General features: G+C 44.2%; 1 protein-coding gene across 3 annotated transcripts in view; it reads right to left on the bottom strand.

The window, feature by feature from the left end:
* Positions 1-25,364, bottom strand: part of ROS1 (ROS proto-oncogene 1, receptor tyrosine kinase) — a 259,981-nt gene that overhangs the window by 125,888 nt on the left and 108,729 nt on the right. For all 3 annotated transcript variants that reach the window (XM_077487054.1, XM_077487055.1, XM_077487056.1), the window contains 5 exons: positions 24,271-24,436; positions 21,370-21,632; positions 16,398-16,461; positions 15,144-15,346; positions 10,313-10,524 (listed from right to left, as the gene is read on the bottom strand). In XM_077487054.1, coding sequence (XP_077343180.1) covers positions 10,313-10,524; positions 15,144-15,346; positions 16,398-16,461; positions 21,370-21,632; positions 24,271-24,436 — 908 coding nt within the window. The remainder of the gene's footprint in view (positions 1-10,312; positions 10,525-15,143; positions 15,347-16,397; positions 16,462-21,369; positions 21,633-24,270; positions 24,437-25,364) is intronic.

Here is a 25,364-nt window from a genome sequence, read left to right as displayed (position 1 = left end):
AGTGTGTCCTAGTCTATGCAGTGCTGTACCCTACACTAGTAGTACGTGGTAGCGTTTGAAACATTCACCAATGCAAAGACCAGGAAGGTCACGACAGGAGGGAAGGAAGGACAATAATAGCAGGTGTCACTCCTATATCCGCTTTTGCTACAGACACAACATGTTCTTTGGGGTGATCATTGCGTAGGGGTACCAGGGAGGGCATACGGAAAATGCCTCCCATGCAACCGGCTTACTGCATTTGCATTGGGAAGTTGGGGCACAGCACAGTCTGGAAACAGAAGGGCTGTGACAATCTCTTCCTGGAATTTAAGGAAGGATCCAGTTCATCCTGATGCTTTTTATAGCACATAAGTGTACAGCAGAAGCCAATTCGAATAAGTATACAGACACTTTTTTTATACCAGCGTCTGACCTTATGGGCAATTAAGTACAGCGACCAATCAACTGGTCACTGAGGTCCACCCTACCATAATAAGGTTGTATTCATGGACACAGAGGGGTTTCTCCACAACACCAGTCCCCATTTTGAATTTGGACCATTGTGCCTGCATGAAGGGAGGACAGAACGAAAACATTCCGTGAATCCCTCCACTTCACTGCGAGCAAATTAATACTTCTCAAGCAGGCTCTCTCCCCCAGCCTAAGATGGAAATCTACAAGCTGCTGGGGTAAGCCCCAGCGATTAGATCGCACGGTGCCACATGCACCAATTCCATGATCAAACAAGTGACTAAAAAGTGTCACGCTTGTGTAATAATTGTCCACAAACAAGTGGTACCCCTTTCTGAATAAGTGTGACACCAAGTCCCACACAATCTTACCAGCACTCCCTATGTAGTTTGGACAGTTCTCCGGCTCCACGTGACTATCTTTTCCCTCGTAAACCATAAAACTATATGCATAGCTTGTTGCCCTGTCACAGAGCTTATACATCTTGAACCTATATCTGGCACACTTGCTGGGAAGATACTGTTTGAATGACAAGCGGCCAGAAAACGTAATCAGAGACTCATCAACGCAGACAACTTGATCGGGAGTAAACAAGGCTGCAAATTGTTGGTTGAAGTGGTTTACGAGAGGCCACATTTTGTGGAGCCAATCATATTCAGGGTCACCCCAAGGACGACAGAGTTCATTGTTGTTGAAGTGCATAAATCGCAAGATCTGCTCATATCTAGCCCTGGTCATGGAGGCAGAGGACACAGGCATATGGTGAATTGGGTCAGTGGATCAATATGACTGCAACTCACTTTTTTTAGTTATGCCCATGAGAAGGGATAGGTCTAGAAAGGTCTTAAATTCAGAGACCATGAAAAGTCTCTAATCTCTGGAAGAGGTCAACTGGGGATTAGTGGTGATGAATTGACCAGCATGCCAATTGCTTTGGTCCACAATAGATCTATTGAGATCTTCAGTGAAAAGCAGCAAATAAAAATCAACTGACGTAAAGTCAAATGTTTCCACCTGAATTCCATGTTGGCAAATGCAGCAGGAAGGGCACTATGGGCTCAACAGGCCTGTTTTTGGCTTCTTGGTGGCTGCAGGACGCTAGTTGTGCTAGGCACCTCACCAGCTTGAACTGCATTTATGGGACTCGCCACATCACCACGTGATACTGAAGTGCTGGTTTGACTACGGCCAGGGTATACTAGGCCGCTGGTGCTTGCCGTTCACCAGAAGGATGAACAGCACTAGTACTGGCTGTCTGCTCTATACGAGAGCCCTGCAGTTCTTGCACCTCAACAACAGCAGAAGAACTGGGTCAGGTATGCCTGGCCTTGGCAGGGACCACTATTCCGTCCTCAGAGCTATCTGTCAGGGTGCCGTTGCTGTCTTCAGGATCGTATTCTGAGCCTGAATCTGACAGATGGATGACTTCCTCTTCACTCTTATCTGTCATGTTCAGAAACATGTAAGCCTCTTCACTAGTTTACCTTTGATTGGACATTGTGGCCTCTAAATCTACTGGTACAACTAGTGAAACTCACAGGAAAAAAGAGCACCTGACTGTCGGTGACTGCTTCAAACGCTACCAAAAAAACTGTTAGCATTCGCAGGGATCAGGCCTGTCTCTGCGAATGCTGCAGTTATGGGTTTTGTGTTTTGTAAGTGACAGTAATCGATTGATACTGAATTTGGGTGGGCTGGGCTGGGCTGAGAGGCTAAACACTGGTTATGCCCCTGTTGATGACTTAGAGGTTGAAACGCGTAGACACAGCATTTTGTTGCTCCCCACATTGCAATTATTTTGTTTTTATGTATCACGTGATTTTTATAGACTAGCAGTCTTGTTTTATTTTGTATTTTTTCAATAAACCATCATTGGTTGTACTTCACCATGCGAGGTGCCTTTCATGTTTTGTCCCCCTTATGGTGAATCCTTACGAGAATTCTGGTGCCAGGTCCTTCAATGATTTACGGTTCGGAAATTTTATCCATCTTCTCCACCTGGAGATCGCAAGGAATCCTGAGGGAAAACATCACTCGGCCAGTAGATTGGGGTGCGTGGCTGGAGCCCCCCCATAAACTCGTACGACACACTACTATAAGGTGGATGTGTCTAACCCATCCGGTAAGAGTACCCAACTTTCCTTAATTTGTCTAATATCTACTTGCAAGAGGCTCTGAGGTCTCGGAAGGTTGCTAACTACTCTGCCACGAATACTATCCGACATCTGCAAAAAAGTCCCAGAAGTACTACTCTGAGATCCATAGAGATTAATTTTGGGACTGGTTACACTTATTTATTGACTTTAGTGGACTTTTTCACCAACATCATTTGTTTGTTTTGTTTTTTCAATGCATATTTTCACTAATGGATATAGGTACCTTTAAGCGCTGCACATATATATATATATATATATGATAAACACAGGTGCTAGCAGGTATCTGGGCTGATCCCGCTAACGCTGCATTTTTGGGAACCCTAAACTACTGGGAATGCTAGCATAGATCTTTAAACACTATACTATTAAGGGAGGTGTATGGTGCGTGCATTGGTGTTAGCGCTACTGGCACTAATCTGACACTGCCTGGGGTAACGCAGACCCTGACTGATGCTAAAACTTAACTGATGTCAGCCATCGGATAATCGGGGGGTTGAAACTTTATTAGGTAATATATGGCGGGTGCCCTGACGCTATACAAAAACTAACTAACCAGCGTCACCCATGACACTAATATGGTGATCACTGGTGACAAGGGTGAAAGGGTTAACTAGGGGGCAATCAGGGGGTTAAAACCTTTATTAGGTAATATATGATGGTACCTGCTAGGGATGAGCCGAACACCCCCCGGTTCGGTTCGCACCAGAACTTTCGAACGGACCCCGCGTTCGAAATGAACGTTAGAACCCCATTGAAGTCTATGGGACTCGAACGTTCGAAATGGCAAGTGCTAATTTTAATGGCTAATATGCAAGATACTATCCTAAAAAGGGTTTGGGGACCTGACTCCTGCCTCAGGGGACATGGGTCAATGCAAAAAAAGGTTTTAAAAACGGCCGTTTTGGCGGGAGCACTGATTTTAATGACGATTAAAGTGAAAAAAAAAAGTGAAATATTCCTTTAAATATGGTGCCTGGGGGGTGTCTGTAGTATGCCTGTGAAGTGCCACGTGTTTCCCGTGTTTAGAACAGTCCCTGCACAAAATGACATTAAACGGAAATAACACCATTTAAAACTGCTTGCGGTTTTAATGTTATATCTGGTTCCTGCAATATGGTTGAAAATCATTCAGAAAAATGGCATGGGTAGCCCTCCCTGCCCATTACCAGCCTATTTGGGTCTTGTACGCATATTAAGGGGAACCCCGTACCCATATTAAAAAAAGGAAATGCGTTTGGCCCCCAGGCCCTATATACTCAGAACAGCAGTATACAGGCGGTGCAAACAAGACAGGGACTGTGTAGGTTTGTTGTGTTAAGTTGAATCTGTTTGTAATTTTCAACTGGTACATTTTTAAAGTGTAGCTCCAGTCAAAAAAAACTATTTTTAAGCTTTTTGGAAACATAGGGAAGGGTTATCACCCCTGTATAATTTGTTTTGTCGTCCATCTTTTTTCATCTCACTTGCTGTTGTCTCCTTCCGTTTGCAAGTAGGAGATGTTTGTAAGTTGGATGTTTGAAAGTAGGGGCCTGCCCTATATGCTCTGCAGAAATGGCGGAACAAGGTGTTGGTTTTGCCACAACATTGTAAGCCCTGAAAGTGACTCTTGGTGGGCGCTGGAGCGCCCTGCTGTGAACGATTATATCAAGAATTGTAATTACATGCCATTGTTGAACAGTGGTAGAAAAATTGACCTTTGGTGGTTGTGGTGCTGGTGCCACAACACTATAAGTCCTCACCGTTACTCTGGGTGGGCACAGGAAGGGGCCCTCCTGTGAAATATTATATCAAGAATTGTAATTACATGTCCCTGTTAAACAGGGGCAAAAAAATTGGGCCTTAGGCACTGGTGCCATCACACTGCAACCTCTGCCATATACTCTAGTTTTATTGCAGGAATTAGCCCTGCTGCAAAGCATTGCATCAAAAATTGTACTTAAACGCCCCTGTTAAACAGGGGCAGAAAAATTGGGCCTTAGGCACTGGTGCTGGTGCCATCACACTGCAACCTCTGCCATATACTCTAGTTTTATTGCAGGAATTAGCCCTGCTGCAAAGCATTGCATCAAAAATTGTACTTAAACGCCCCTGTTAAACAGGGGCAGAAAAATTGGGCCTTAGGCACTGGTGCTGGTGCCACCACACTCCAACCTCTGCCATATACTCTAGTTTTATTGCAGGAATTAGCCCTGCTGCAAAGCATTGCATCAAAAATTGTAATTAAACGCCCCTGTTAAACAGGGGCAGAAAAATTGGGCTGCTGGCATCACCCAGAACCAAAAATGTTCTTCCAACATATCAGCGGAGGAGGAAGAGGATAGACAATCAACATAACAGGACAGTCACTCAGCATCAGCATAGGCAGTCTTGAAGGGATGTGGTATTTCAAAAAAAATTATTCGGTTACATCAGCTTCAGGTGCTTGGTAGCTGTGGGTGATCCAAGACTGATTCATCTTGATGAAGGTCAGTCGATCAACTGATTCGGTGGACAGGCGCACCCTGTGATCGGTAACAAAGCCACCAGCAGCACTGAAGGTGCGTTCCGAAAGAACGCTGGATGCAGGACAGGCCAGTAGCTCAATTGCATACTGTGCAAGCTCTGGCCAGTGATCCATCCTCAAGACCCAGTAAGCCAGAGGATTTTCAGTGGGAAAGGTGTCCAAGTCTGACCTTGCCCCTAGGTATTCCTGCACCATGTAAATTAGACGCTGGCGATGGGTGCTGGAACCAATCATACCTTGGGGCTGCGGACTAAAAAATTGTCTGAAAGCATCAGTCAGACGGCCACCTTCTCCACCGCTCCTTCTGACTGATGCCTCAGCAACACGTTGTCCAGGACCAGGAGTTTGTGACCTCCCAGTCTCTGGGAACGCATTGCACAGAGCTTTCTGCAAGGCCTCCCGGAGATGTCTCATCCTCTGCTCCCTCTGCGATGGCAAGATAAGGTCGGCAACATTACCCTTGTACCGTGGATCAAGGAGAGTGGCCAGCCAGTAATGGTCCCTCTCCTTGATCCGAAGAATACGAGGATCCTTCCGCAGGCTTTGCAGGATCAGGGAGGCCATGCAGCGTAGGTTAGCTGAGGAATTCGGTCCGGAGTCCTCTGGGTCACTAAGGACAACATGATCCGCAGCTACCTCCTCCCAGCCACGTACAAGTCCACGTGTTTCTTGGGACTGTAAATCATCCCTATAAGACTGCTGCTGCTGATGCTGATGCTGAGTGCCAGCCTCCACCTCCATGCTGACACAATCATCCTCCTCCTCCTCTTCCTCCTCCTCACCCTCTTCCTGTGTGATGGGTGGCACAGCAGGAACACTGTCTGGATAAAGGGGGCCTTGAGAGGCAAGGAAGTCCTCCTCTTCCTGCCTCTGTTCTGCCTCAAGTGCCCTGTCCATTATTCCACGCAGCGTATGCTCCAAGAGGTGGACAAGAGGTACAGTGTCACTGATGCATGCACTGTCACTGCTCACCATCTTTGTGGCCTCCTCAAACGGTGACAGGACAGTTCATGCATCCCTGATCATGCCCCACTGGCTTGGTGAGAAAAAACCAAGCTCCCCTGACCCTGTCCTGGTGCCGTAGTCGCACAGGTACTCATTGATGGCCCTCTGCTGCCTGTGCAGCCGCTGCAGCATGGCCAATGTTGAGTTCCATCTGGTGGGCATGTCACATATAAGGCGGTTCTTGGGCAGGTTCAACTCCTTTTGGAGCTCAGCCAGCCGAGCACAGGCATTAAATGATCGGCAGAAATGCACACAGACTTTCCTGGCCTGCTTCAGGACATCATGTAAACCGGGGTACCTGCCCAAGAACCGCTGCACCACCAGGTTAAGGACGTGAGCTACACAGGGCACATGGGTCAGTTGTCCCTGTCGGAGGGCGGAGAGGAGGTTGGTGCCATTTTCGCAAACCACCATTCCTGGCTTAAGCTGGCGTGGCGTCAACCACCTTTCGGCCTGCCCCTGCAGAGCTGACAAAACATCCGCCCCAGTGTGGCTCCTGTCCCCCAAACAAACCAGCGCAAGCACGGCATGGCATCGTTTTGCCTGCGTACTTGCGTAGCCCCTGCAACGCCTACGGAGCACCGCTGGTTCTGAGGACAGAGCACTGGAAGAGGCCATGGAGGAAGAAGAAGAGGAGGGGGTGGAGGAGAGAGGTGTGTCACAACCAATAGTAGCATTTTGGAGGCGTGGTGGCGGAACAACCTCCAACACTACTGCACCTTGTCCTGCATCCTTCCCAGCAGCCAGAAGAGTGACCCAATGGGCCGTGAAAGACAGGTAACGTCCCTGTCCATGCCTGCTGGACCATGAGTCAGCGGTAATATGCACCTTACGGCTGACCGCCCTGTCCAGCGAGGCAAGGACATTGCCTTCCACATGCCGGTAGAGAGCCGGAATCGCCTTCCGTGAGAAAAAGTGGCGTTTGGGGACCTGCCACTGAGGAACCGCACATTGTACAAACTCACGGAAGGGGGCCAAGTCTACCAACTGAAAAGGCAGCAGTTGAAGTGCTAGCAATTTAGCCAAGCTAGCATTCAACCGCTGGGCATGTGGATGGCTGGGAGTAAACTTCTTCCGCCGGTCCAGCAGCTGGGGCAGGGACATTTGCCTGCTATAATCGGATGTGGATGTACCACTAGCAGAGTTCCCGGAAGCACTTGGCTGTGACACACCTAATTCTACACCTTCCTTCCTCTCAGAGCAGGTTTCAGAGAGGACTGAAGGTCTAGTGGGGTTGGAGATGCCAGCTGATGAGGAGCAAGGAGAGGTCCGCTTTGTTCTTTGGTGTGGGACTTTGAGGTACGCTTGCCAACGAGCTGCATGGCAGGTCAACATATGTCTGGTCAAGCATGTGGTGCCCAAGCGGCTGATGTTTTGGCCACGTGAGATACGCTTGAGACATATGTTGCAAATAGCAGCGGTGCGATCTGATGCACTCGTCTCAAAAAAGGCCCACACCAAAGAACTTTTAGAATAACGCGCAGAGGAAGCGCTCTGCACAGTCGGAGCTCGGCGGTGTGATTCAGTTGGTGTGCTGCCCCTAAGCTGACCCCCGGAGGGCATCCTGCCTCGTTGGACATGTGCCTCCTCCTCCTCCTCCTCCTCCTCCCTCCTTCCAGGCACCCACGTGGAGTCAGTGCCCTCATCATCCCCTCCCTCTTCATCGCTGTAGCAAACCTGGCAGTATGCTGCAGCTTGTGGAACATGACTGCCAGATTGCTGTCCTTCTTGAGCATCCCCTCTCTCTGCGCTCACGCTACTGCCTTCCTCTAGCTGAGTGTCATCATCAGAGCCCACCAAACACTGGGCATCCTCCTGGAGCATGTACCCAACACTGTGCTCAAAGAGTTCAGGACACTCCTCAGGAGGACATCCACTCTACCAAGTCGTTGGCATGTTGCGGTTCAACATGTCCAGCTGCAGAAAAGAAGGACAAGCATGTCCCATGGCCACGTGCTGATGACAATGCACCGCGTCCACGACCAGCACTGTTGTCTCTAGACACAGAGCCTGCTTGCCCTCTTTTATCGGCTCGCGCCTGTCTGCCTCTCCTTGCTGGCCTTCCAGACATGGTAATGGCCTGAAGGGAGTTGGGTAAAACAGTAGTTGGGTAGTTTATATTGTGCTGGAGGCACACAACACCCACTAACTCCTGCAGATGCCTTTTTTATAGAACAGCAGAGATAAAGGGGTATATACAGATGTATACTGTGCTGTGCTGGAAGCACACACAACTTCCAATAACTCCTGCAGATGACAATTGGGCCCAAATAGAGAACAGCTATGTAGGTGGATTATAGCGGTATGTACTGGGTACAGAGCATGCAGACAGCACGCACTATCTCCTAACACTACTGACTGCAAGCTCTATTATTAAAGATAGATCACTAGCTATATAGGTGAGGTGAATATAGTGGTGTATACTGCGGTCAGGGCACAGACAATAACCACTACACAAGAGCAAGATAGGAAATCAGCCAAAAACGATTGGTGTGTAACTGTGTTGAAGGTACACAGAACACCCACTGCTTCAGATGCCAACACACTACACGAGACCGCCTCAAAGGCGGCCTTATATAGTGTGGGGCGTGCACTACACAGCCTGAGCCCGTGGCCAATCATGGCTCTCCTCGCTGCTGGCGCTGCGATTGGCCAAGCATGCGGGGTCACAGTGCATGCTTGGCCAATCATGAGCCAGCAATGCACTGCGCCATCGCAGTGCATTGTGGGCCACACGAATTTTGCCGCGAACGGCCCAAACGTTCGGAATTCGCCGAACGCCCGAATGACCAATGTTCGAGTCGAACGTACGTTCGACTCGAACACGAAGCTCATCCCTAGTACCTGCTATAAAAACCTGACTGTGAAACAAATCAACTAACTGGCTAACTACACCCGTGACACCAATACGGTGATCAGAAAAAAGATCTATTAGTGACACTGAGACAGGGGGTGAAAGGGTTAACTGGGGTGCGATCAAGAGGTTAAACCTTGATTAGGGGGTACCCTAGACCTAACACTGCTTAGAGTCACAATAATGCAGTGACCAGTGAAAAATCTGAAAACTGCAATTGGTGACACAGTGACAGGGGTGAAGGGGTTAACTGGGGGGGGGGGCGATTAGGGGGTGATCGGGGGGAGGGACAAGTGTACCTACATGTACTAGTGTTAGTGTAGTGTTGTGCAACTCATGGTAAGATGTTATAGCAATGCAATAGGTTGTGTAATCATAAAATGACATGACATGATGCTACTTGTATATCAAGACATTGCTTGTATATCAAATCATAATTTATTTTAAAATGTTGCTTGTCTTGCAAAATGCTCTCAAACCAAGTTACTCTCAAATTAAGGTTTTACTGTGTTTTTGTTTTTTTTAACAGAACCATATTTACCTAGTCGGATGCAGCATCGGTCCGATGCTGCATCTGTCCCCAGCGTCTCTGCACTGAGAACAAAGCGATTAAACATTGACTGTCAAACAGCAGCTCAGCACTCCAACCATTGCAGACCTGCAGACTGCCGTCTTTCCTGACGGCCCCCTGAAATATCCCATGGCACACCTGCAATTCTCCCACGGCACACTAGTGTGCCATGGCAGACAGTTTGAGAAAGGGCCCTTTCACATGGACTTTCCGATCAGGTCCATCTGTCAGTTTTTCAGGTGGACCTGATCGGACAATAGATTCACCCCTTAGGAGCTGCGGTAACATGTCCGCTGACATCTGCCGATATACGTTCAGATTGGCTCAGATGATAATGGACAGGTAGTCCATTTTCATCCGATCTCCATAGAGGAGAGCGGGGCTCTGACAAGTCTGTCGCAATACAGTGGGCAGAGAGGGACGTGTCATCCGCCCTGCTCAGCGGAGATCACCAGAACGATCCTTGCTGAGCAAAGGTACATGGAAAAGCCTGTGTGAAAGGACCCTAACACTGCTTTAAAGGATCAGGTAGAAATGTTGTCCCTGTTGGAGCAAACTGGACCTCAGTTAGCTTGCCTTCCTCTATATCCACTGCAGGTTGAGGGTTCAGAGGATACAGGTGTTTAGTTCAATTATGTCTTTTGGTTGAACCTTATGGAAATGTGACTTTTATATCCTCAATGTTTTACTATATAACTTATAAAAGATCAAAGAATGCAATAAAATGATAAAAACTGAACAGGAAAAAGGTAATAAGAAAAACTATTTACCTAAGCAGAGGGTAAACCGCAATGGCATTTATGGTCAGGTTGGATAATTTTAGAGATGTGCCAATAGGTTTGAGATTTTTCTTCTTATGCTCCAGGTCAAGCAAGAAGAACTCAGTACCATTCTGTGCGGAATGTACAGTTACATATATATGTCTTGCTATCCAGTCTGCTGCCATGCTTCGAGCGCCTGAGAAACGTTCATCTTCCAATAACTAAAAACAAGTATAGAAAACTACAATATATAAAATGCAGTCTCTTAGAAACCCAAATCACTTTTTATTTACCTACACACTCTAAAGCCCCATACACACTATAAGACGTTCTGCAGATTTTTTCCTTCAGATTTACCAAAACCATGTAGTGCGAGGGCCTGCCTGATTGCATACAAATTGAAACTCCTAAAGTTTGACCTCATATTATATGGTTTTGGTAAATCTGAAGGAAAAAAATCAGCAGAAAATCTGATAGTGTGTATAGGGATTTAGTTAACAAAAGCTTAATTTTTTATTGGCTGCTACAGAAAAATGCATGTTATTTCATAAAAAAATTTCCTGTATTTATTATCAATTTGTCAGAAAACCTTTCCATAAAAATATGTTTAAAATTGATTCACAATTCAAAGAGATAAGTTTATTTTAATATATTGTTCATAATGCATAATTTTAATTTTATTGGGTTCACATTCTGCATTCTTTTTATCTAGGTCAGGGGTGGCCAACCAGTGGCCCGCGGAGCCCTCTGATGTGGCTTGTGACCTCCTGCTCTGGAATGGCGAGTTAGCAAGCCCAGATCACAGGTTGCTGACCCGTCATACCACAGCATCAGTGTTGTGAATGAAGCTGGTGGTAGAGGAAGAAAGCAGCTGTAGAGCAGAGCCCCATAAGCAGATGCTTCCTGTACAGCGCTGTCTTTTGCCACAGGCAGAGTCTATGGCAAAGCTCAGTTAACCCACAGGATAGACACAGGTGCAATAGGCTGCACCCGTGGTGTGCGTAAACCACATCGCATCAGTGTGAAACAGTTTAGGCCCTTTTCACATGATCGGCCCTACCCAATCGGTCCCTCAATTCACCTCTACAGAGCGGCAGATGTAAACAGTTTTTTGTCCATTTACTCCTGCCTGCCTACAATCCGATCCTAATAATCAAATAAAATAAAAAAATAGAAGGGAATTCATCCCCTTCCATCTGGGAGGATCGGATCGGAGGGCCTATAGAGTAGCTGTGACCTGTCATTCACCCGCTCCGCCCATTGTGGCCCGCGACTTGCTACCAAGTTGCTTAAGTGGCCCTCACTCCTAAAAAGGTTGGGCACCCCTGATCTAGGTTGTGCTGGAAAGCTAACAAAAAAACTTTAATGAACATCCTGTTTCTATTAACCACTTTAAATCATGTTAGTTATCTTATTTACTTGACATAATATCATCTTTTATATTTTACCCAAATAATTGGGTATTATATTGTGTTTGTGTGCACTAAAATGAAGAAGCATAAGGGCATATTTGGACACCCTCTTGTCCAGCTTCTGTCAGATGTGCATGCTGTACAACCAGCAGCCGACCAACTCTGGATCAGTGCCCTTAGCCAATGGCAGACAGCACTGACTTGAGTGTTCTGGCGGGGGCGTCCCCCTGTCACAATACAACAGCTCAGCAGGGGAGATCACTGTACTAACATTGGATGCGGAGACAACAGTTTTCTTTTTTCATTCAACCTGCTGGGTTGAGCAGAAAAAAACTCAGTGCGTACTTGGCTTTAGATATACTAGCAGATTTAAATGCACTAACAAAGCCAAACTCCAGCTAACACTTTTTAGCAAAAGTCATTTTCCCTTTTGAGATAAAGATTTTACATAAATAAACAATGATCACTGTAAGCACCCCTGTCAGTGGTAAATGACTTGCCTCAACCCTGTAACTGATACATCTGCAAGAGAGCTTGTTTTTTTTGTAAAACCACAGTCTTACTGGCCAAATAACTAGATGAAAATATAAGAAATAAAGCTAGTAAACCTATCACATTTAAGAATTGGTAAACTGCAATAAAATAAGTGTTGGCTTTTGGGATTAATGCTGCATTAACCACTTGCTGACCACCCCCCCACAATGTACTGCTGACGAGTCGTGGGCTGTAGGCAAAGCAACATAATCCTACGCCGCTGCCTACTTCCTGGTTTAGGGCAGGCATTTTTCATGGCCAGGACCTGCTGATCGGTCAATCGTCCATATCATTGAAACAATACAGAGGTCTGTACAGAGGGAGTGATCTTTAGTAAAAGCAGCACACTTTACACATAGGTAGGCACACTTTTAACCCCTTATCAACCCGTGTCATTAGAACAGTGACAGTGTATATTTTTTTAGCACCAGTCAGTCACTGGTGATGTCAGTAGCAGCTAGTCAGTTCTCTCCAGTCCTGTGTCAGATTGACTGCCACACTATCGCAGTCCTTTTAAAAGATTGCTGCCATTAGCAGTATCCAAAACATATAGCAGAATACGTTCTGGTCAAAACTTATGAAGATTTAATTTATTTCTTTATTTTTATTGGACATGTTTTATAGCAGAAAGTAATAAATATTGTTTTTTGCTTTTTTTTATTTTTTTGTTTATATTGCAAAAAATAAATAGAAAATCCCAGTGATGATTAAATACCACCAAAGAAAGCTCTATTTGTGTGAAAGAAATGATATAAATTTTGGTTACATACAGTGTTGCATGACCATGCAGTTACCAGTTAAAATAGCGCAGTGCTGAATAGCAAAAAATGGGCTGGCCATGAAGGGGGTAAAAACTTCTGGAGCTCAAGTGGTTAAGCAGGCATGATCCACTGTTGCCATCATTGGAATCCCGCCATGAAGTCATCACTGGGGTGCATATAACAAGAAGTGGCTGCAAACAGACTGAAGACGCAGCACTATGATGCAACAAAGTATGAAATAATGATGAACCAAGTATTTATGGGGAAAAAGGGGCAACTATTCATGATACAGACTGCTTCAGTAAACGAAACGTCACTCATTTAAAGTTTACACCTACTTTAAAGCTGAGCTTAAAGAGGAAGTAGACCCTGATGGGTTTACTTCCTCTTTGTTTCTCTGCAAAAGTAAAGCATAATGGACTACTATGCATCGCATAGTAGCCCGTTATGTGTCACTTATCTGACACAGGAGCCAGAGATGTCATCGCCGTCCCCTGTAGCATGAAATGTCCATCTTCCTTCCGGGTATCGCTGCTCCGGCGCTGTGAGTGGCCGTAGCAGCGTTGTCGTCACTCCGGCGCATTTGCGCGGGAGCCGTCAGTGGCTGCATGTTTGCCTTCACTTGCAGCACGCCCAGTGTGCCTGCGCCATTGTCTAAAGCACGCATGCGCCCTAGACAACGGTGCCCTATTTTTGTAAAATATCTCCTTAACAGTGTAGGTTAAGGAGATATTTCTTGGACCTACAGGTAAGCCTTACTTGTAGGTCAAAGTGGTTTGTAAGGATTTACAACCACTTTAAGGCAGCTATAAAAAGACACAAATGCAAATAGCTACATATTAATTAACTGTATTATTTAAATGCAAGCTGTGTAAGGACTGAGATTTGACCTTTGTAAAGCAGAGCATAGACTGGGAGAGGGAAAAGCAGCACAAGGAGCCAGACAGTTGTGTTGTAGTGCTCATGTGACAACCATGAACATGGTGATAGGACAAAATAGTAACAGGAAGATGAGCTCACAGTGGGGTTGATTTACTAAAACTGGAGAGTGCAAAATCTGGTGTAGCCAATCAGCTTCTAACTTCAGCTTGTTCAATTAAGATTGGCTTCTATGCAGAGCTGCACCAGATTTTACACTCTCCAGTTTTAGTAAATCAACCACAATGTGTTGCTTCTCTTTCACTGTCCAATCACTAGCTGGAGGAAACAAAAGAACTGCAAGCGTCACTTAACTGCAGCAGAGAAAAATCTGTTTTTCTGCCCTGGTAGGGCAATGATGTGTGGCAGGGCTGTGTAAATCCTAGCAGTTGATGGACTGAAATACAAACATTATGAGAGTTATTTACTAAAGGAAAATCCACTTTGCACTGCAAGTGCACTTGGAAGTAAAGTCGCTGTAGATCCGAGGGGGACATGCAAGGAAACTAAAACACAGCATTTTAACTTGCATATGATTGGATGATAAAATCCGCAGAGCTTCCACTCATTTCAGATCTTTCCCTTAGATTTTGAGAGACTGTACTTCCAAGTGCACTTGCAGTGCAAAGTGGATTTGCCTTTTGTAAATAAACCCCTATGTCAAGTAAACTATAATATATGTATTTAAACTGTGTATTTACAGTAGTTATTTGCCCAAACTACAGTTTTAACAATCTGGACTCCAAGACTCACAGTGTTTTATCTGAAGGCTTAAGCCTGGTACACACTAGTAGTTTTCTTTTTATTATTCAACACAGCAGGGCTGAACCAAAAAACTGACAGCTCAGGAGGAGCAGCTGTACCAACTATCCTACGTTAGTACAGTGATCTCCCCTGCTGTTCTATTGTGTTGTGACAGGGGGACAGCCCCCCCACCAGAACACACCAGACAGTGCTCTCAGCCATTGGCTGAGAGTGCCAATCGGGAGCCAGTCAGCAGACCTTTTTCAGTGTTCTGTCAGACCGGCTACAGTACACACGGGCCAAATGTCGGCCAGCTTCTGTTGAACCAGCTGATGCCACCCGACATCTGGTCCATATGTACTAGGCTTAGCCTAGGGACTTGCAGAAACCAAAGATGCCTATGGTTCTGCAGCTCTACCTTTAGCTAATTTTTAGGGCAGCTCAACTTTAATTTAAAGTAAATACAAGTACCAGAAGTGTAGATTGGCTCTCAGTATCTCTCAGAAAGATTGCATTATTAAGCATAAAATAAAGACCTCCGTCAAGGGCTATGTAGGAAGCCAACTTTATATTCTCCTCTGTGGTAATATTCCACAGAATATCATTTCTGTCCAGATCATTGAAAGAGATTTGTTTAGAAGAGATACCAATAAGAGTCGGAGCAGGGTGAATATCTGCGGAAAGAAAAATATAGCATAAACAACACAAGGCACACACAGGGTGCTAATAAGCAAGACTTTTTGTACAATTCACTGACATAAATTAGTAAAATAAAAGGGATAATTGTGAGACTCAAGGCACCAAAATCACTGCCCTAATCTAACCAAATAAACTATACAAAGTGTATAAGAGCTATTTATAAAGGGCTGAATAGATAGCTTTATGGTGAATTTTCCTAACAATTTCTTTGTTTTAGCTTTTTATAGAAGCATATTCATTGGTTATGTACATCGGGGGAATATGTTAGATTGCACCTTTTCCAGTTCAGATTTGCTAAATGTTTTTAATCAATTTTTTAGGCATTTTTGCCTTATTTAGTTGAAATATAGCACATTTACAAAGAGCCATACATGGACTTTCAGAACATCTATTTGGCTGGTACCCAATTCAAACAACTGTGACTATAATTACTTGAAATGTACAATAGCCTCTCTTTTTTCTTCAGGTTTGTTCAATTTCTACAAAGGTACTTGTCCTTTAAAAAAAAAAAAAACAACTACGCATTTTATAAAAAATATTGTACTATTGCTCAAAAAATTCAGAAACTAGTTCACCCACCATTTTTACAGTATACCAGTTAAAGAGGAAGTAAACCCTGATGGGTTTACTTCCTCTTTCATTCCCTGCAAAGGCAAAGCATAATGGACTACTATGCATCGCATAGTAGCCCATTATGTGTCACTTACCTGACACAGGAGCCAGCGATGTCACCGCTGTCCCCTGTAGTCTGGCGCATCCATCTTTTCGGTGGGGTCTCGCAGCTCCGCCACTGTCATTCGGCGGAGCCGCGATGACGTCATTCCCGCGCATGCGCATGGGAGCCGACACGCGTGGCAGCTCCGTTGTTGGAAATGCCGCGCTCAGTGCGCCTGCGCGCCGCTGTCTACGGCGCATGGGCCGTAGACAGCGGTGCCTGTCTTCAGGCAAATATCTCCTAAACCGTATAAAAAACAAAAAACAAAAAAAACACATCTCTGGCCAGCTTAAATTCTACTTGAAAAATACCTGAGATATGCGCTTCTGCCATATCAGAAAATGGCCCAGGTCCAACAGAAGTATAAGCTTGCACCTGAAAGGCAAAATCCGAGAATTAAAAATATTTTACTGAGACACTGAGATGGCCTCTCCCCGCTCCTCCACAGCTCATCGCTCCAATGAGCGTGCAGAAACAGACCAGGAGAGATACTGACTGACAGCGCTTGGGGAGGAGTGAGAACCAAGCTATCACCAGTGTTCGGTGGCTTAGTTCTTAGTGCAGAGATGCCGGGAGACAGCTGCAGCATCGGTCTGATGCTCCATCCACCGAGGTAAGTATGATTAGAAAAAAACAAACAAACCCCTACTTCTCTTTTAAGCTTTGACCAAAAAAAAAATCCAGAAGCTGATTAGTATCTCTGCACAGCTGTACCAGGTTTGACACTCTCCAGTTTTAGTATAATAACCCCTATGAGTCAATTAAGGTTTTTCAAATTGAAAGGGAAGTATACGTCTGTTTTAGTAAGCACATACTTTGAGTTTTTATTACTACAGCTTACTTAAAAGTATTTTTTTTATTTCACTTTTATATTACAAGCTTGTTTTCCTATATTTCTAATTGTATTAAATGGAGAGATTTGTAGATCAGCCGTTGGAGAGTACAAGCACTCAATCTATAATAATGTTACCTTCCTTCTTAGGCCGCGTACACACGGGCGGACTGTCTGCCCAACTAAGTCCATCAGACAATCCGACAGACAGTCCGTCCTACTTTCGAATGAACGGACTTGACCACACACGATGAACAGACAGTCCGCCGAAAGCTTGCGCGATGACGTGTACAGCACGTACGACAGGACTAGAAATACGACGTCCAATACACTGCAATGCAACCTTTCGCCGTGTAAATCCTTTCTGAGCATGCGCCATACTTAGTCCGTCGAGCTAGCCTACTCACGAGCGGACTGTCCGCTGAAACCAAGTTTGGACGGACAATATTACGGAAATTCCGAAAGACTTAGTCCGCCAGACTGTCGGCCGAAAAAGTCCGCTGAAGCCCACACACGAGCGGATTGTCCGCTGAAACACGTTTCAGCGGACCAAGTCCGTCAGACAGTCCGCCCGTGTGTACGCGGCCTTAGCATCTGAGGAAGGCAAGATATTAGCCATAGTACAGGCATACCCCACTTTTAAGTGCACAATGGGGTTTATTTACTAAAGCTAGAAAGTGCCAAATCAGACTCATGTTTGCGTAGAGACCAATGAGCTTCTAACCCCAGCTTGTTCAATTAAGCTTTGGTAATAAAACCTGTAAACTCATTGGTTTCTATGCAGAAGGGAGCCTGATTTTGCACTTTCTAGCTTTAGTAAATAAACCCCATTGTGTACTTAAAAGTGGGGTATGCCTGTACATTGTTTTCTGTTGACCAACATCGTAAATCATAGGAAGAAGCAGTAAAACAACAAACGGCAGCACTGCAAAGCAGGAGGCAGATGTCATGTAACCTGGTGATGGATTCTGACGTGGAGAGGAAGGCGATCTCTTTCACCTCTGGCTCAGAACCCCCGATAAGGTAACAGGCAGTACAGAGACTGGAGTGATACAAGTGCCTGGCAGTTCTAGTGATGGCAATTACAGATGAGAGGTCTGTGCACAATTGGATGCAGGCTGGGTTGTGACGCAGGGCAGCAGGTGCAGTAGGCTGAAAGATAGCCAGCAGGGACTCATGGCTGGCAGGTTACAGGCAGCAAGCACTCAGCAAGCCGGCAGGTGGCAGAAAGCAGGTACTTGGCAGGATGCAGGGATGGCCTCCATGGATTGGCACAAAGCAGAGTCATGCAAGCTGGGTCAGTAACTAGCAGGCACATCAGATACAGAGCAACAGGCAGAATAGTAGTCGGGTTCAGGTGGAGTTGGCAATGGGAAGCAGATAGGCAGAAGGATCAGGCACGGACGTGGTCAAAGGCAAGCCAGGGGTTGGTTTAGGCAAAGTTCAAGCGTGGTCAGATGAAATGTCAGAACGGCAAAAGGAGATCAAGCACAGGAACAGGTAATAGAACGTTATAGACCATAAGGCAAGACCCTAGTGCAGCAGAAGTGCTTAAATAGCCCACTTGGCGCCAATCTAGTAGTGAGCGTGCACACGCAGTCATGTATGCGCAAATGCAGTTTCATCTAACAGGAATTTGCCGTTTTTGCATATTCATGCGCCTATGCACATTGGCTCTTTGCTGACCATAGGTTTAGCTAATGGTCATTCTCTACGCTATGCATAGACATTTTATACATTTTATTTTTCCTGACACAGAGCCTGCACATGTAATACACAAATATGAATGCTTTCATGTACATATTCTACACATTCCTTGCCTTGCACATATTGCCCAGTGATTTTTTCAGAACTAAACAGCCCACCAGCCTTTTATACTAGGGTTACACCGATACCGATACTAGTATCAGTACCGATACTAGTATCAGTATCGGTGCCGATATTGAGGATTTGCACAAGTACTTGTACTCATGGAAATGCTCCAATGCTTGACCAGATACCTGGACAGTCAGGAATAATTGGTGCATCGGAAGGGGGAGTTACGATCACTGATCTCCCTGCTTGGTTTTCAATAAAGCATCTAACAGCCTCCTCTCCCATTCCCACGGCTTTCAGTGTCTTTATCGAAAGACACTCAGGGAGATCGGTGAATATAACCCCCCGCCACACCGATCGTTGCTGGCTGCCCCTGTATCCTTCTCCAGTCCCCCTCTATGTCCTCCATGTGCTCCTCTGGTTCCCCCCATCCCCCCCCCCCCACCCCTCTCCAGTCCCCTCTGTGTCCTCCTCCGTGTGCTACTCCAGTTCCCCCATGTCCACCTCCAGTCCCCCTCTGTGCTCCTCCGTCTTCCCTGTCCCAGATCTTTCAGGATGGAGAGAGGAGGAAAGAGCCAGTAAATATGTCATTTACTGGTCCCTTCCTTTTCTGAATGGACAGAGTCCATTCATAACTGAGCATTGCAAACTGTTTACTCTGCTTCAGTTTTTGAATGGAGAGGAGCCTCTGTCTCCTGTCCATTCATATTCAGTGTAGCTGAGGCTGCAGAGAAAGGGACTGGGGAATCTGTGTCCTCAGTTCCTTTCCTTGTATAAAAAGGGGAGATGTTGGGGGTTTGTTTAGACGCCTGACGTGTCACCAAAGATTTAAAAGTAAAAATAATAAAAAATAACGTAAAAAAACACTGACACTTTTCAAGAGAGAATAATGGTGAATAAAGCACCTGGGCCAGATGGCATTAACCCACGGATCCTAAAAGAATTAAGCTCTGTGATTTCAAAGCCATTGTTTCTCATTTTTAGGGACTATTTAATGACTGGCATAGTACCAATGGATTAGCGTAAGGCCAATGTGTTGCCTATATTTAAAAAGAGATCAAAGTCTTTACCAAGTAACTATAGACCTGTTAGTTTATCTTCTATAGTCCGGAAGATACTCGAGAGTTTAATAAAAGACCACATAGATGAGTTCTTGCTGGAAAAAAAAAATTTTCACGCAACAGACAGCATGGATTCATAAAAGACATCAAGTTGTCAAACAAATCTGATTTCATTTTATGAAGAGGTAACTAAAACCTTAGACAAGGGAGTGGCTGTGGATGTGGTAGACTTGGATTTCGCAAAAGCATTTGACACAGTTCCCCACACACGGCTAATGTGTAAGGTAATGTTTACAGGCTTGGAAAGATCAGTTTGTAAATGGATAGAAAACTGACTAATTGACCGAATTCAGAGAGTAGTGGTTAATGATTCTTACTCTGAATGGTCTAAGGTTATCAGTGGTGTACCCCAAGGTTCAGTTCTGGGACCCATACTTTTTAATATATTTATAAATGATATAGGGTCTGGGATTAAAAGTACAATTTCAGTCTTTGCAGATGACACCAAGCTATGCAGTGGAATAATGTCCTTACAAAATTTCTCCAACTTACAAGCAGACCTCAATGCTCTTTTTCATTGGGCAACTATGTGGCAGATGAGGTTTAATGTTGAAACATATAAAGTTATGCACTTGGGTGCTAAGAATATGCATGCGTCATATATACTTGGAGGAGTACAACTGGGGGAATCAATGGTGGAGAAGGATCTGGGTGTTCTGGTAGATCATAAGCTTAAAAATAGCATGCAATACCAAGCTGAGGTTTCTAAAGCGAGCAAAATCCTTTCTTGTATTCTCTCTTGAGAAGAGGAGATTAAGGGGGGATATGATCAACATGTATAAATACATGTGGTCCATATAGTGAACTTGGTGTTGAGTTATTCACTCTAAGGTCATCACAGAGGACAAGAGGGCACTCTTTACGCCTAGAGGAAAAGAGATTTAATCTCCAAATACAGAAAGGTTTCTTCACAGTAAGAGCTGTAAAAATGTGGAATAGACTCCCTCAAGAGCTGGTTCTGGCCAGCCCAGTAGATTGTTTTAAAAAGGCCTGGATTCTTTGCTAACTGTACATAATATAAATGGATACTAACATTTATAGGTAAATTTGATCCAGGCAATATCCGAATGCCTCTTGGGGAATCAGGAAGGATTTTTTTCTCCTGCTGAAGCAAATTGGTTCATGCTTTGCAGGTTTTTTTGTTTTTTTTTTATTACTGGATGAACTGTGGGTATGGGATTGTGTATGATTTTATTGTATAATTATTGATTGTATGATTTTTGTTTGATTGATTGTATAATTTTATTTTTAATGATATTTTTTCTGGAGAGATGTCTCCAGTGGATCCCAGGCAGATAAAAACATCTCAGTTTTGGGTAGACTTGATCTTCAATCTCTTACTTTTTGTTAGCCATCTCAATGAGCAGTTTCATTTCTAAGGACTGATGACTGGTCCCAGGACTCAGTAAGTGTAGCCCCAATTGCTTCTATTTTGTCAGACATTAATAGTAGTGCTCTAAATGCTTTCATGCTCTAAAGTTTCTAAACCACACATGTATCATGCAGAGGCCTTACCTGAAACCGAAGTAGAACCTCAGGACCAAGGTCATAAAGATCATATGATTTTGTAATAGCTGTAATGTTAAGTGTTATCGGTATATCATCTGTTTCATTATATTCACTTCCATGTGTTAATGTATATGCAATTGTGTAATTTATCAAAATGCCATTGCTCCTATTAGGGTCATCCCATCTTAATTCCACTCCGATACTTTTTGTGTCAAACAAGCTAGAATTTCCTATAGAATACACACGTGGACTCAGAGGTGCAGAAGGGACTAAGGAGAAAAAAAAGGATATAATTACATCTTAGAAGCGAGTGCCCTTTACATCTTAAAAGAGCATAACTATAAAAAAATTATGTATATTATTACATTTTTGGGATAATACTTGTTAGGCTACATGCACCAGAGATTCATCTCATCAGCATTTCTGGGAGCAGAGGAGGCTCAAGTGCAGTGTCCAGGCCTGCTGTCAGCCTGTCAAAATCTATGACAGGCTGAAATATGCATGAGCTGGACATGGCCGGACACTATACCAAACTACTCACATTTACAGGCCCTATGCTTACAGGGTCATATGCCAGATGTTCCGGGGACACCAAGAAACAGCTGGATGGCGGGGACTCCTAAACAATACTGCCCGCCCAGTGCTGAGGAGAGTCCTGATGAGATGGATCCTCCAATTTACATTGTACTGTTTGTGTGGGGGATGGGGGGGGGGGGAGTGTGAGTAGTGCAGGAAGTAGGAATCAGGTAGGTCAGTGTAGTGGTCAGGTAGGTCAGTTTATGTGTAAGGTAGGTCAGTGTTTGGGTCAGTTAGGTCAGGGTAAGTGTAAGGTAGGTCAGTGTATGGGTCAGGTAGGTCAGGTCAGCGGAATGGTCAGGTAGCCCAGGACATGGGCAGGGAAAAGGGGGTGGTGTCAGGGGTGGGCCAGAGGGGGCGCAGCCAAATAATGTTTTGGCCTAGGGTGTCAAAAATCCCAGCCCTGAGTACCACTTGGTACAACTTCCAACCTCTGTTTATTTCAGCCTGTCATAAATATTGGGCACTGGGCCTCCCAGATGCCAGAAGATGCTGGGATTTAAAGCAGAGGGAAGTTTTTTTACTTTCAGCATAAAATGTGCATTTTAATGTTTATTAATTACTTGATGATGATGAGAATAGTCAAAGACTATTTATAGTAGTATGAGCATATGTTGATTGAATCAGCAAACTAAATATATTTAACCAACAAACCTTTATATTTATTTATTTCTTACAATGAACCCTCAAGGAAAGTTGACAAATATATGCTTTTATATAGGAACTACTGGATTATTAACTCCTTTGACAAAGCTTAAATTTAGTTATTTTCTTTTGAAAATTCAATGGGAAGCATCTCTTGTGCTGGTGACTGCTGTTTTGAAATCTGAAGTTCACCATACCCCGCAGCATTAATCTTCTGGTGCTGCAGGGGTTGATACAGCTGCTGGACTGGTCATAGGCACCCATCAAGGATGTCAACTATGCCTGCCCCTTCCACTTCCCCCCCTTCCTTCCTAGAAGCTGTACTATAGCTTTAATCAATGAAAAGAACTCTATGAATAGAGGAGGCAGACCTTTCATTTATCCGCTTGTCCTCCATTCATAGAGCGCTTTTCATTGCTGGAAGCTATAGTACAGCTTCTATGAAGGCAGCAGAAAGGTGGAAAGGGTAGGAATGATCAGCACATTTGACAAGTGAAGAGGTCCAGTGGCAGGGGTATGGTGGGGGGCAGAGGACTGACGATTTCAGCCTAGAGTAGCTACCAGCACAAAGAACACCTATCACTGCATGTAAGTACTGTCCCTTGTGCTGGTGGAAAAAAAAAAGCATGGGAAGCCACAGGTTAAAAAAACGTGGGAAGCTCAATACGCAAAATGGTGCATGAGCTGCATTTGTTTCGAGTATGGCAGCTCATTGAAAAAAATGCGCTGGCCTATACATGCAGCTTGACACTGCGAAAAAAGAAGTGCATACACGCAAAAATTTGTGCCACTTACCGCTGCACCTCATAGTGTGAATGGAGACTAAGTTCTTGAACTAGAACAAATTTTACATATTGCGTTCAAGCCTGTTTATTCAGCAATTACTTTGTCATTATTTAACATAACAAAATAATAGATATATTTTTCCATATTAACAAGGTTTTGTTTGGTGATATAGTCTTGCAATTTGTTATTTTCTATGCAATTCATAGGCAAAGTTAAAATAAAAAAAAAAGACAAAGTCCTTTTTTTTTCATCTTAATTGCCAATAGTTTAAAAACAAATAGATTTACTATAGGTAAAATGATTCATTGTATTCTATAATTTGTCCCATTAATAATAACATTTAAGGCTGATTTTCACAAGAAGCAGCCTAAAAAGCAATGAATGGTGGACTTTTTAGAGGGCAGTAGAACTGCTACAGTAGGCGATACTGGCTGCTGCCTCCAACTTAGGCCTCTTTCAGACCAGCATTCCCTCAGTAGGTATACCTGTGTAACTTTTGGTCCATTTCAGGTCCGAATTCAGCCAAAAATTCGGGCTGAAACGGTGAACCAGGAGACATGCAGGGCAATGGTATGAACCCAGCCTAAAGGTTATTTATTCAGATTCCTGTATAAAGTTTTGACTGGTGCTAAATTTAATTGCCCAGCTCTTCCTGGCTGCAATACATCTGAGTAATAGGCTGAAAACAAGCAAGCAGCTCATTAAAGTCAAATTTCCTTGCCTTGAAACTTGTTCTGTGTAAGTGATTTAGAAGATATTGAGGCAAAAGCTTTAGGATGTCAGTCAGCCAACTAGCATTTTTATAAAAAGATGTCTGCAGTGGCAGCCTATATATTTCCCTTATGCCTGGTTTATTTCAAGTAATACTACAACTGTACAATTTGCAGATTTGTTGCATACCTCCTTGTGGTGATTGAAGAGTTAATGATGTTGAAGGTCCTTTTCCCCAGTATGTAAAAGGAGTTACAGCAAAGTCAAATTCTGTGTATGGCTCCAAACCTTCTACAGTATAGAATGAATCCGTAACCTTTCCAGAGTTTTGGCAGAAGTCAGAACTTTCTCCAAGCTGTAAGTACAGAGAAAATATATGACAAGATACAAGATGGGATTCACTCAGCTCTCCACATTTATATTCACTCTGTTTACAATATGATGACATACGCAAGGGGAATGATGCTGACAGTGAACAGCCATTGAATCTTATATGTATAGTATCAGTAAAGATATGGATTTAGGCTCTATTCACACTTGTGCGACTTATCATGCAACTTTGGACAACTTTTGGTTGTTTGTATTTGCTAAAAATGTCCTTATGTTTCAATATCTCATATCTATTAAATGAAATGTGGAATAATTAAACCTCTGTTGTTTATTTCTATGAGAGGGGAGATTTCCCCTCACGTCCTGTACCTGCGATATCAGAAAAGGAAATAGGGGTTGGGTTTGTCACCAGGGCAGGATGGCACATATAGCAATAAAAATATTGTCAAAAGTTCTACACCTACAAAACTTCACCCATGGCTTCCTTTTCTGACAGAAAATGAGAGAAGACTTTAACATTATATATATATATATATATATAGGTTACTGTATCGTTGTGGGAAAAGCAGAACTAATCCCATTGATTTACTGGTTTCCCAAAACAGTTACATTCAAGGGAAGCCGTAAAAATAACTGTCAGAGTAGCGTGTGCTTTCAGTGGAACTGTGTTTTTATACATTTGCAGGTGACCAGGTTAACAACTTTCCGCCTGCCATATAGCAATATGATGGCGGAAAAGTGGTTTAGTTAACCTAATCAGACGTCATATGATGTAATCAGGATAAAAAGCTGGAACGCACTCGTGGGGGCACGCAGTGTGGCGATCGGAGGTGCCATGTGTCATTCTGACACACCGCACCTCCGATCATGCTATGGAGCCTCCGACAGAGGCTTCTTACCACGTGATCAGCTGTGACCAACCACAGCTGATTATTGTGTGAACCAGGAAGTGC

Source organism: Lithobates pipiens, unplaced genomic scaffold, assembly GCF_037356315.1.
Source record: "Lithobates pipiens isolate NorthernLeopardFrog02 unplaced genomic scaffold, aLitPip1_a1.2 Scaffold_18, whole genome shotgun sequence".
Lineage (NCBI taxonomy): Eukaryota > Metazoa > Chordata > Amphibia > Anura > Ranidae > Lithobates > Lithobates pipiens.
This window is presented reverse-complemented; position numbering and strand designations above follow the sequence as displayed.